Below are 12,570 nucleotides of genomic sequence, written 5' to 3' on the forward strand. Positions count from 1 at the left end.
GGGACGCCCACTTTTGCCCAGCCTGCTTTCCCTGTCAGGGCTCTTCAGCAACTAGCTGATTCACACTCAGTGTGAATCCTAGCCCCAGGGCACTGGGGTAGAGGGAAGGGCTAGGGCCAGGGGGTAGTGGGTTGGAAGTGGGCCGTGCCAGCTAAGGCCAGGTACTTTGCAGGGACATGCTCTGAAGCCACTTGGTGTGTAGTGGGGCAGGAGGACGCTACGGAAAGATCCTCACCAGTCCACCATGCTGTGACATTATTGACATGAACTGTGACCGTATAGATCATTGTTGCAACCAGGGTCCTATGGCTGCACCAAGTCTTGTACAGAGGAGGTCAAATTGGGTGTCTATGGAAAGACTGTATTTGCTGGTTATGCTTATGCTGTCTGTATGTGTGTACCATTTTTGTATTTTAAGTTATGAATATTGGCTATGGACTTGTATCTCAATGTGTTTGATTCTAATTAGCCTCAGGGAAGCATTTGGTCAGCTTCTTGAGAAAGGACTATTCTCAGTAAGTGCCTAGTCAAGAAATATTTAATTGACAGTGGACTTTGGGAGACGCCAATCCACATGTGAGCTGTCCTTGGGAACGTTCAAACTAACATGTAAACACTGGTGTCGGCCTGCAAAAAGCTGAATCATTCATGGACATGTGATTTGTCCATGTGGCTACAAACTCCATCTTGTTGCTGTGACTTTGCACACAAGAACAAGGGGTTTCTGGCCAGAAGAGGAAGAATATAAAAGGCCCTGGAACCCCCTCCATTTTGTCTTCAGCTGGCTCAAGAGATGGCCTCTCCACCCACAAGAGATGCCTGAAAGAGACTGGAACAAAGGCCCAGATCAGAGTCATGGGGCCAGATCAGAACCAGCGCCCCCAAGAGCGGAAGGGCCTTGTGTCCCATTCCCCAGCCCCCTGAGATAGCCAATCCCCCTGCTCTAAGGCCAGATCAGAGCTGAATCCCCTTAGAAGGAAAATTCCTCATATCCCCTTCTGGATCCCTTGGCAATAGCAGTGTCTTGCAAATATCAGCTGGGGGATATTAATACCCCCTAATAACATGGCCCATCTCCCTGTAGCTCTTTCCCACTGTGACGTTCCCCTCTGGTGTCATCTGGACTGGTGATCTGCTAGGTCACGCCAATGCTTGATTCTGGGAGCCAGCCTTACCCTGCTCTGCTGTGAGAACCCCCACTCCCGGGCTGTTCACACACAACCTCTCGCATTCAAGCTGCTCTTTGTATTGTGCAACCGAACGACACGAGCCAATATCTCCGGTCCCAGACACTATCCTGGGAACCTCCGTCTGGCAGTGTCCAGTTATGCCTGCTGGATGCTGCAAGCGTATATAAGTTCGTCAATTTAACAATAAAATTGATATGTACCAGGCTTGTTATCGCAAGGGGAGTCTCTGACACGCTTCAAACCGAACGCACTGCATCAGGTAGAATACACAAACAGATATATTACTATAAAGATAAATTTTAACTGATTATCAGTCAAAGCACAAGAAGTCAGTATCAGTCAAATGAAATAAAAGCAAAACACATTCTAAGCTGATCTTAACGCTTTCAATGCCCTTACAAACTTAGGGCCTGGCTACATTTGCCGATGTAGAGTGCTGTGAGTTAAACCCGCCTTCGTAGACCGCAGTAGGGAAAGCCCTGCAGTCTGTCCACACGGACTGCTCACTGGCGTGGCCACATTTGCAGCACTTGCAGCGGCATTGGGAGCGGTGCATTGTGGGCAGCTATCCCAGCATGCAAGTGGCTGCAATGTGCTTTTCAAATGGGGGGGGGGTGAAGTGTGACAGGGAGTGTGTTGTGTGTATGTGGGGGGAGAGAGAGTGGGTTTTTGGGGTTCTGAGAGTGTGTCTGCATGCTGTCTTGTGAGTTCAGACCCCCCTTCTGCCCCCCGCCTCTCTCTCTCTCACTCACTCAAAGCAAACAGTAAATGTTTACTTTTTCTCCGGCTTCTCCAAAACGGAGCTTTCAACGGGCATTTCCGCATTCCTGCAGCCGACTTCACAACAATGACAAGAGTGGCCACTTGACTTAAGGGGATTATGGGACGTTTCCGGAGGCTGTCGAGAGCGCAGTAATGCAACACCTCGTTCACATTGGCGCCGCTGCGCTCCAGGAGGGGCGGAGCAAACGTTACTCCACTCACCGAGGTGGAGACCAGCAGCGCTGTAGCTGTGGAGTCAGAGCGCTCTACGGGCCTTGCCCGTGTGGACGGGGAGTGAGCTAGGGCGCCCGGGGCTCCTTTACTGCGCTGTAACTCGCAAGTGTAGCCAAGCCCTTAGATGCTTCTTACCACAGGCTGGCTGGCTGCTCTGCAGCCAAACTCTCCCCTTTGATCAGCGCTTCATTCGCTTGGTGTAGTGTCCGTAGATGTAGGTGGAAGAGAGAGAGAGAGAGCATGGCAAATGTCTCTCCCTTTTACCATGTCCTTTCTTCTCTCTTGGCTTTGCCCCCCCACCCCCGACCCCCTTCAGAGTCAGGTGAGCATTACCTCATTGCAGTCCCAAACTGACCAAAGGAAGGGGGTGACTCCCTCGAGAGTCTAACAGATTCTTTTGCTGTTGCCTAGGTCAGCAACCTAGGATGCTCCCCCGAGGTACAGAGCGTCACACCCACCCACCACACCACACCAGACAGAAGCCACTTCCTTTGACTGGCATTAGCCACATTACACCAGATTCCCCATTGCAGCAAATTCATCCAGCTGTCTAGCTCCCCTGTCTTGCCAGCCTTGCTTCCCTATATCCCAGAGCTCCCCGTAGTGTTCCCAAACATGTATTGTAGCCGCTCGTTTCTACTCTAGATCTAGGTCCAGCCCACTGTTAAGGAAAAGTTAGCACATGTGACTCCATTTTGGTTTGGGGCCCACCATTGTTTAAATGCCAGCACATCATACACCAGGAGGAGTGATCCTTAGATACTGAATCCCTGTGAAAATCCTCCTCCTTGTCTCCAGCCTGCCTTGACTCCCAGTATCTGGTTTTTGTCAGTCTCTAACTCCCTGTCTCTTGGCCTTGATGTGAGGCCTCCCATCCTGATAATAAAAGTTACTGATGCATGGTTTTAGGACCATGCTGTGTAATTAACATACTGGTATAGCACGAGGAATGCACCAAGCAGGGATAGGTGGTAGATAAGACAAGGGTTTGTTTATTGGCTAAGGTTTCCGATGCACGAGGGCAACATGCTTTGCTAAAAGGTATATAACCTTTGTATAATCTGCATTCAGGGTCCCCTCCTGGCTAGCAGGGGGGCACCACACTCGAACGTAATAAACTTAGTGTCTTTTGGGAACTCTGCAGTTGTGGACTTTATTTCTGTGCCTCAGCCTAGATTCGAACTGTGCGTGTCCTACCAGGTGTAATTCTCAGCACTTGTGTGCGTGTCCTACCGGGTATAATTCGCAGCAGTTGTGTGCGTGTCCTACCAGGTATAATTCGCAGCAGTTGTGTGCGTGTCCTACCAGGTATAATTCGCAGCAGTTGTGTGCGTGTCCTACCAGGTATAATTCGTAACACCACTGAGGTTAGAAAAATCACAAGACTTCCTGCTTAGAAATTTGATTTCACACATGTTTATTGAGGCAGGGAGATACATTTGCAAAGATCCAGAGACCTGGAATCCTCCCAGAAACAAATCATTTTGCAGTGGTGCTGCAAAGCTGCATGGCAGTTTTCCGGGCTGGAGATGTTTAACTTGCAGTCAGTAGGGTTCAGAGTTAACTACACCCATCATCAGTGAGGTGCACTGTGGAGCTATTGATCTAGGCTCTCAACAGATGCAGGTAGAAGTGAGACAGGAAGAATCTTTAATCCCTGAATTAGGGAGAATTTGCTCTTCCCAAATGTGACCCCAATGCAGTGCCATCTCCCTGAGCCTGCTGACAGCCTCAATCAATAGCCCTGTGGCATGTTCTCCTGGGTATTAACTCTGAAGCTTCCTGACGGTGAGTGATACGTCATCACCTGTGACGACCATCTGAGCAGAGAACATCCAGCTGGTTGGTGGGTGGGGCCTGTGTATTTATAATGATATAACTAACCCCAAAGCAGCTGGGTAATTGTGGAAAGCAACAGAAACAACATTTAGGGAACAGCCCCCTAATGAATCCTCCCCCTGGAACCCCGGCCCATCTGCTGGGTGTTTTGAACCATGTCCACCCTGGAATATCTTCAGATTTCTACAGAGGGTTGATCACTGAAGCCGCAATAGGACAGGGCTAAGCTCTGGACCTTATCCCTTCCTGCAGAGAACATCAGTTTCCCAGTGGATACACTAGACAGATAAATACCGTTGGTGGCTGAAGACATGGGGCGGTGGATTGGTTGCCCGGCCTGCTCATCTTGGTTGACTGGTTGGTTGGATGTACTTGGGACATTCATTGGTTGGTTGGATGTACTTAAGACCTTAGTTGGTTGCTTGGTTAGTTATATTGGATGCACTGGATCAGTAGTTTTCAACCCGCAGCCGCTTGTGCCCCAGTCAGCGCACAGCTGACGCTCGTGTCACATCTGAGGGCCAAACAGATAATATATATGCACTGCGGATGTGGCCAAAATAACACATAGAGAGCCGCATTTGCAACCCACAATGCAACCTCCCCTGCATATGCAACCCAAAATGGTAAATAGGTTGAGAACAGGTATGCAGTAGGTACATACATTAGTTTGTTGATTGGATGGATACATTGGATGCTTGGAATCATTGGACAGGCTGGTCTGATGGATTTGAAATGGACGGTTCTTGATGGGATGTTTTCCCAGAGGGAGCTGTGAGGATAACGGACCCACAGGAGCAGACGTCTCTTATGGGCATAGGAGACCCCGATTCCCAAGCAGGAGGGACAGCATGAAGCTCAGCAGCATCAGCAGAGCGGGAACTAGCAAATGGTTGGACAGGGAGTGCTATTGACCAATGCACACGCATGCCCCTCTCCGATCTCCTATCTAAGAGGCTCACCAGAAGGCCTCCAACTCCTTCCCCTTGGCTGTTCCCAGCTGGGGTGGCTGGGAGACATAATCAGAGCAGCTCGGCCCCCCGAGGTGGGGCCCACAGCGCAGGCTGTACTGGAACCAGATGCGGCCGTGGTTCAGGTAGCAATCCTTCTGGTGGGGCCCCCCAGCCACCAGCGGGATGTCGCAGCTTCCCAGCAGGTCATCGTCCCACTTGTTGTCCTCGTCCCAGACCTGGACTCGGATCTTGCTGGTGCTGGTGATGCGGACGGTACCGAAGTCTAAGTGGACGTTCCAGACGGGATTGTTGTTGTTCCAGATGGTGCTGGTCCGGATCTCCCTTCTCTCAAAGAAGACCTTGACAAAGGCATCCGTAGCGGTAAAGTAATCCCCCCACAGGCCGCTGGCCGTCTTCACTGTCACCATCAGCTTCCCCAGGCCGCGCTCCCGTGAGCAGCACATGGTGTCGGTCATGGTATCCCCGGGGCAGAGGCAGGAGCAGGGGTCATGGGCGCTGCGTTGAGTCCCTGGGGGGCAGCTTCGGGTGCAATTCCTCCACAGGGCCCTCTCACGGATGTACTCACTCACCGCCCGCCTCAGAGCCTCCCGCTTGGGGTCGTCCTGCTCCACCAGCATGTGGATGGGGTGCAACGAATAGGACACCAGGCCGGGGCTGGCTTCGAGGCTCTCCTTCCAGGCCGAGAAGACCTTGGCATCACTCCTGGAGAACAGCACATCAGTCGTGCTCTCTCCTCCCTCCACCTCCACGTGGCGCTCCCGATATGTCTCGTGGAAGCTCCCCTGGACCTTCCCCTTCTTCTTATTCTCCTCGCACTTGCTGTGCCCACCCTTGACTGAGCCCATTCCGATACTCACACCCGCCTCCATACTCAAGCAGTCCTTGATCTCGTCGTCACTCAAGCTGCTCATTGACGCTTCGCAGACCCGCACGGCTGTCACGTCCCGTGCCCGGCCCCCCAGCTGCAGCTGGGACACGTAGTGGGTGCCGTAGTTGCTGATTAGCTGCTGATACTCCACCTTGGATTTGCTGTTGTACTGCTCTGGGAGGTTCTTCAGCGCCCGAGTGAAATGGCTGGTGAGCGGGGGCGTCTCGCTGACCCGGAATCTGGTCAGGGACAAAAGGCAAGGAGTGTGCTTAGCCTACTGAGACAGCAGTGTATCCTAAGGCCCTAACCAACCCACAAGCAATGATCTAAGCAGGTAGCTCCTACTCAAAGCAGTCACCCAGTCAGCTGAACTTGACCACATTGCTGGGGATACTGTCAGCTGCTTGATAGTTGAGACAGACATCCCCTACTCTGGCTACAGCAGGTCGCCAGGCTGTCCTGACACACACGAGAAGAAAATCCCCCATAGCTGTCCAGTCCTAGGTGGTAACCGCCATCTCCTAGAGGGGAAGGGCTCCATGTCCCAATCCCTGCTGCCTTCCTAGCCAGGCAGTCCCCCGCCCTGGGGCCAGATTGAATCTGGCATTCCCTAGAGAGGAAACGTTCTGTGTCACATTCAATGGACCCCTGAGACAGCCAGTCCCCCGTCCTGGGCATGGATCAGAGCCAGTACCCCATAGAGGGGAAAGGCCCCGTATCTCTGTGTGGTATTGCTCTGATCCCAATTCCAGATCAGCCCTCCTGACCCAAGCTGGCTCTCACCCGTAATAGCCGCAGGAGACCTCGTGGCTCATGAAGCTGTATTTGTCCTTTCGCGCGTGGTCTACCACGAAACTGGCCAGTTTGGAATGTGATCCAGCCAGGGCCACCTGCACATTAACCTTGGGCTTCACAGGCACGTCCAGCCCCACCTTCCAGTCATTCTGCACCGCGGACGCCGCCGAATCCATCATGCCCATGGCCGACTGCTGCACCGAGCTGCTCAGCTTCCGGCGGCACGAGACGTGGACCCGCCAGTCCACCACGGCCAGTGGCAGCCTCTGCCACTGCCCTCCTTGAAGTCGGTTCCGGCACAGGGTGCAGGTGCTGTCCTGATGTTGCCAGAGGCTGCTGTCTACCAGATAGGCCCCCTTTCTGGCCATCGTGGTCACATCGATGCCCTCCCCAGCCAGGCTGTGCCCGGGCACAAAGGCCGTGTGATTCTTGCATTCATTGACCGTGCCTGTGTGACAATGGGAGGAGGCCCCAGGGAAGATGAAGAAGAGGAGGGGGATGAAGGCACCAAATCTGGGCATGGCTGATATGATGGGTTCCCGCACCAAGGAGAGGCCGTCAGCCTCTGAACAGCCTAGAGGAACAGACACACAGAGGTCCAGAATTAGTGACAATCCAGTGGCAGGCGGTTCTGTAAGTTATCTCTGTTGTAGAGACAGAGACATCCACCTACCACCGATGACATCAGCCATGTTTTATTGCACACCTACGAAAACTCTGGGCTCTAGGAGGCATTACACAAATGACGTGATGCCTCATTTGCATGTTTGACTACAGAGTATCTAATTTGCATCAATTCCCTCTCCTCCTTGTTTTCCAGATGTTGGAATTCCATCACTAACTACGAGGAGGAGGTATAGTTCACATTCCCACTCTACGGTGCGCAATATAATAATACGTCATTGCAATTCCTCAATGGGGCCACTAGAGGGCGGTGCCACGTGGCTTGTACTGAGTGAGCTGATTCAGTGGCTGGGTCTGGCCACTAGGGGACAGTGCAAAGCCACGCACAACCCATGTCGTGGCTTTTTAACCGGCAAGAGCAGCGGGAGCTTGGGTCATGCTAGGCATGACTGGCTTTGCCGTAGAACCTACTGGGGCCCCCTTGTGACCACGCCATGTGGTGGATTTGGTTATGTTGGACTACTGATGGAGGGTCATTTTCTGGGGTTATTCATGGTCAGCATCAGCCCTAGCGTCTGTCGCTGCCACCTTGACACTGCAGCTGTTGGGGAAAGAAGGCAGGAAATGTTACCACCCGGAAGAGATCCTGGGCCCATCTAACCTCTTATCTTGCTCCCTCCGTTTTGCCCTGGATCAGGCCCATGGGCCCATCTAGCCCAATATCCTGACCCCTCCCTGCTACCCAGAGTAGACCCATAGAATAATAGAATCATAGAACTGGAAGAGACCTCGAGAGGTCATCTAGTCCAGTTCCATGCACTCAAGGCAGGGGTAAGTATTATCTAGACCATCCCTGACAGGTGTTTGTCCAACCTGCTCTTAAAAATCCCCAGTGATGGAGATTCCACAACCTCCCTAGGCGATTGATTCCAGGGCTTAACCACCCTGACAGGTAGGAAGTTTTTCCTAATGTCCAACCTAAACTGCCCTTGCTGCAATTAGGCCCATTGCGTCTTGTCCCATCCTCAGAGGTTAAGAAGAACAATTTTTCTCCCTCCTCCTTGTAACAACCTTTTATGTACTTGACAACTGTTATCACATCCCCCTCAGTCTTCTCTTCTCCAGACTAAAGAAACTCAGTTCTTTCAATCTTCCCTCGTAGGTCATGTTTTCTAGACGTTTAATCATTTTTGTTGCTCTTCTCTGGACTCTCTCCAATTTGTCCACACCCTTCCTGAAATGTGGCGCCCAGAACTGGACACAATACTCCACTTGAGGCCTAATCAGTGCAGAGTAGAGTGGAAGAATTACTTCTCGTGTCTTGTTTACAACACTCCTGCTAATACATTGTCAAGGTTCCTTCCCCACTCTGAACTCTAGGGTCCAGATGTGGGGACCTGCATGAAAACCTTCTAAGCTTACTTTTACCAGCTTAGGTTAAAACTTCCCCAAGGTACAAACTATTTTACCCTTTGCCCTTGGACTTCCACTGCCACCACCAAACGTTTATCCGGGTTCCTGAAAAAACGTAGTTTGGAAACATCTTTCCCCCCAAAATCCTCCCAACCCTTGCACCCCACTTCCTGGGGAAGGTTTGGTAAAAATCCTCACCAATCTGCATAGGTGACCACAGACCCAAATCCTTGGATCTTAGAACAATGAAAAAGCATTCAGTTTCCTTACAAGAAGACTTTTAATAGAAGAAAAAAAAAAGAATCACCTCTGTAAAATCAGGATGGTAAATACCTTACAGGGTAATTAGATCAAAACATAGAGAATCCCTCTAGGCAAAACCTTAAGTTACAAAAAAGACACACAGACAGGAATAGTCATTCTATTCAGCACAGCTCTTTTCTCAGCCATTTAAAGAAATCAGAATCTAACACATATCTAGCTAGATTACTTACTAAGTTCTAAGACTCCATTCCTGTTCTGTCTCTGGCAAAAGCATCACACAGACAGACACAGACCCTTTGTTTTTCTCCCTCCTCCCAGCTTTTGAAAGTATCTTGTCTCCTCATTGGTCATTTTGGTCAGGTGCCAGCAAGGTTACCTTTAGCTTCTTAACCCTTTACAGGTGAGAGGATTTTTCCTCTGGCCAGGAGGGATTTTAAAGGGCTTTACCCTTCCCTTTATATTTATGACAACATCCCAGAATGATTGCTTTTTTTGCAACAGTGTTACACTGTTGACTCATATTTAGCTTGTGATCTGCTCTGAACCCCAGATCTCTGTCCGCAGTCCTCCTTTCTCGGCCGTCATTTCCCATTCTGTATGTGTGCAACTGATAGTTCCTTCCTAAGTGGAGTACTTTGCATTTTTCCTTTTTGAATTTCATCCGATTGACTTCAGACCATTTCTCCAGTTTGTCCAGAGCATTTTGAATTTTCATCCTATCCTCCAAAGCACTTGCAACCCTTCCCAGTTTGGTATCGTCCCCAAACTTTATCAGTGCACTCTCTATGCCATTATCTAAAACATTGATGAAGATATTGAACAGAACCAGACCCAGAACCCATCCCTGTGAGACTCCACTTGTTATGCCCTTCCAGCCTGTGAACCACTGATAACTACTCTCTGGGAACAGTTTTCCAGCCAGTTTTGCACCCACCTTATACTAGCTCCATCTAGGTTGTATTTCCCTAGTTTGTTTATGAGAAGGTCATGCGAGAAGGTATCAAAAGCATTACTAAAGGGACCATCTAGCCTGCTATCCTGTCTTCTTCCTTCCGCCCCAGATGCTTTGAGCACCTCACACTTCTCTTTGCATCCCCTGCCTTACTAACCACAAGGGATGCTGTGTTAAATGTCGATTTGAATTGTGTTCCACTTGGGTTGGAACAGTACAGCAAAGCTGGCTGTGGGGCAGGAAAGGGGTAACAGCTCTGCATCCTGTCAGGGTAGCAGGCTCGGACTGGGAGGGGACAGTAAATGTTTGAACTCACCCCAGCGGAACCAGGCAGGAAAAACGCATTTGAATATGGACTGCTTGGTTCTGGCCAGCCCCCAGTCCCCCTGCAATCCGAGCCTTGGGGTTCCCCCCACCCCCACTCTGCCGGTGCTCCTCAGTCCAGATCTGCTGCCCCCCACTGCTTCGTTGCCAATAGAAAATCAAACAGCCTGAAATTGCAAGATGCCCCTGATATGAAAGGTATCAACTACATAAATTAATGATCAAAAGCTGAGTGGCAACGTGGGCTAGTGGCTGGGGCACTGGATTGAGACTCAGGACTCCTGGGTTCTTTTGTTGCTCTGGCAGGGGTTTGGGGTGAAATGGGTTAGCGGATGTAGGGTGGAGGGGGAGTCAGGACTCCTGGGTTCTATTGCCGTACTGGGAGGGGAGTGGGATCGAGTGGGTTATGGCAGGAGGGACTGGGGACCATGATCTTGGTTGAGTTCTGTGTAGCACCTGGTGTGACAGAGCCCCCAGTCTCAATGGGGGGGGTTCTGTGCAGTGCCCAGCATTAGGGGGCCCAGATCTCAGTTGGGATGGGTCTGTGCAGCACCCAGACTGATGGGGTCCCTGATCTTGGCCGGGGTCTGTGCAGGGCCTGGTGCAGTGGGGTTCCCGATCTCAGCTGGGGTATGAGCAGACCCACCCATCACTCACCTGCCTCAGGATTCAAGCTGAGGTATATTTCGGCTCTGGGGCCCGTCGGCAGCCAGGGTTGGTCTGTGTCTCTGCTGGGAGAGATGCGCTTTGAAGGTGCATCAAGGCAGCGCAAAAGGTCTCCTGTGTTCTCAGTGGCTCAACCATCCTCACACTCCACCCAGCACTGAGATCCTGCCCCCCTTTACACCCCCAGCCACAGCCAGCTGGGAAGGAAGCTGTGGCCAGCAATTGTTCCACTCATGTAGTGATTCAAATGCACCTACCGTAGGTGTCAACCCAGGTTATGAGGAGCTAGAGAGGCTGAAAAGGAACCCACAGTGAGACAAATCCTGCACTGAGTCATTGGGGCCAGCACTGCATGCCCGGGAAGAGCGCCCCCTATTGAGCCGCAGCCCTGCAGCACAGCACCCCCTAGTGCCACACTGGGGCCAGCACCTAGTGCCTCAGGGACCCTACTGTAAATACAGAGCCACCCCACCGATGCCAATGGAATCAGGCCAGGATTCTGATCCCTGGGTAAATCCAGAGCAAGCTCAATGCCCTGGCCCTGTGGGGCAGGCTGGGGCGGAGGTGGGGAAATTGGGCACTGAGCGGGGGACAATGACCCTTGGCTGCAATAGAGCAGGTTTGAGGTTTCTTTCTCTGTCTCTGTTCTCCCAAGTTTTGTTCTATCCACCCTTTCATGACCTGGGACTCCAACCCCAGGGTCCCACAGTTCCCATATTCCCCCATCAGGGGATTCTGCTCACTCCTTCACCCCTTGCTGGTAGGACCCATCACCCTTCACCCCCATTATCTTGCCAGGGGTCACCCCACTTTCTGCATCCCCATATATTCTACCAAGGGTCTCCCTCACTCCATCCCAGCATGCCCCCTATCCGCTTTTGTCTCCTTCCCCCCCATGGAGATACAAGCTGGGGGTGGGGGTGTGGCACGCTGTACCTCAAAATAACAGCCAGGAACCCCCATATTCAACACTGTGATATGACAATGAAATGTTTTGTACAATACATGCTGTCAAGGTTCCTTCCCCACTCTGAACTCCAGGGTACAGATGTGGGGACCTGCATGAACCCCCCCCCAATATCCTGCCCCCCAAATCAGAGTACATGGAGGGGCAAAATGCAAGGCTAGATCGGCCTGTGGCTCTTCTCGGGGGCAGGATAACAGGCTAGAAGGGCCCATGGGTCTAATCCAGAGTGGCACGGAGGGGGAAGGATACTGGGCTAGATGGGACCATGGGTCTGTTCAGGAATGGTGCGGTTGGAGCAGGATACTGGGCTAGCTGGACCCATGGGTGTGACACTGCATGCCATATTTCTCATCGTAATATTATTATGATATGATTATGGCATAATTATAATGCATTTTCTACAAGACAGGTCATGTGAGGTGTCATTGGAAAAGATACAATTTTCTGAATTGATTATCCTGTGTGTATGCATGTATCATTTTTGTATCTAAATTTAGGAATATTGACGATATCTCTGTATTTCAATCTTGCTTATTCTACGTGACACGCACAACTAGACTTTCTGGTACAACAATGAAGAAGCCGGACAGTGCTGGTGGCCCATCAGCAAAGACAATGGACTGGAATAGCTTAACCTTCCTGTGGGCATTTTGGCCAGCTTGTAAACAAACAACGCAAGGGCATGTGATCAGACCACA

At 51.3% G+C, this 12,570-nt stretch overlaps 1 protein-coding gene across 1 annotated transcript; it reads right to left on the reverse strand.

Moving 5' to 3' along the window:
* Positions 1-4,979: 4,979 nt before the first annotated feature.
* On the reverse strand, positions 4,980-7,198 carry LOC140913717 (perforin-1). Its single transcript, XM_073350520.2, has 2 exons — positions 6,651-7,198; positions 4,980-6,106 (listed from the first exon to the last, which is right to left on the reverse strand). The coding sequence occupies exons 1-2, from the start codon at positions 7,181-7,183 to the stop codon at positions 4,984-4,986; spliced, it is 1,656 nt and encodes a 551-aa protein (XP_073206621.2). The 5' UTR covers positions 7,184-7,198; the 3' UTR covers positions 4,980-4,983.
* Between the last annotated feature and the right edge of the window lie 5,372 nt (positions 7,199-12,570).

This window comes from Lepidochelys kempii, chromosome 6 (assembly GCF_965140285.1).
Source record: "Lepidochelys kempii isolate rLepKem1 chromosome 6, rLepKem1.hap1, whole genome shotgun sequence".
NCBI lineage: Eukaryota > Metazoa > Chordata > Testudines > Cheloniidae > Lepidochelys > Lepidochelys kempii.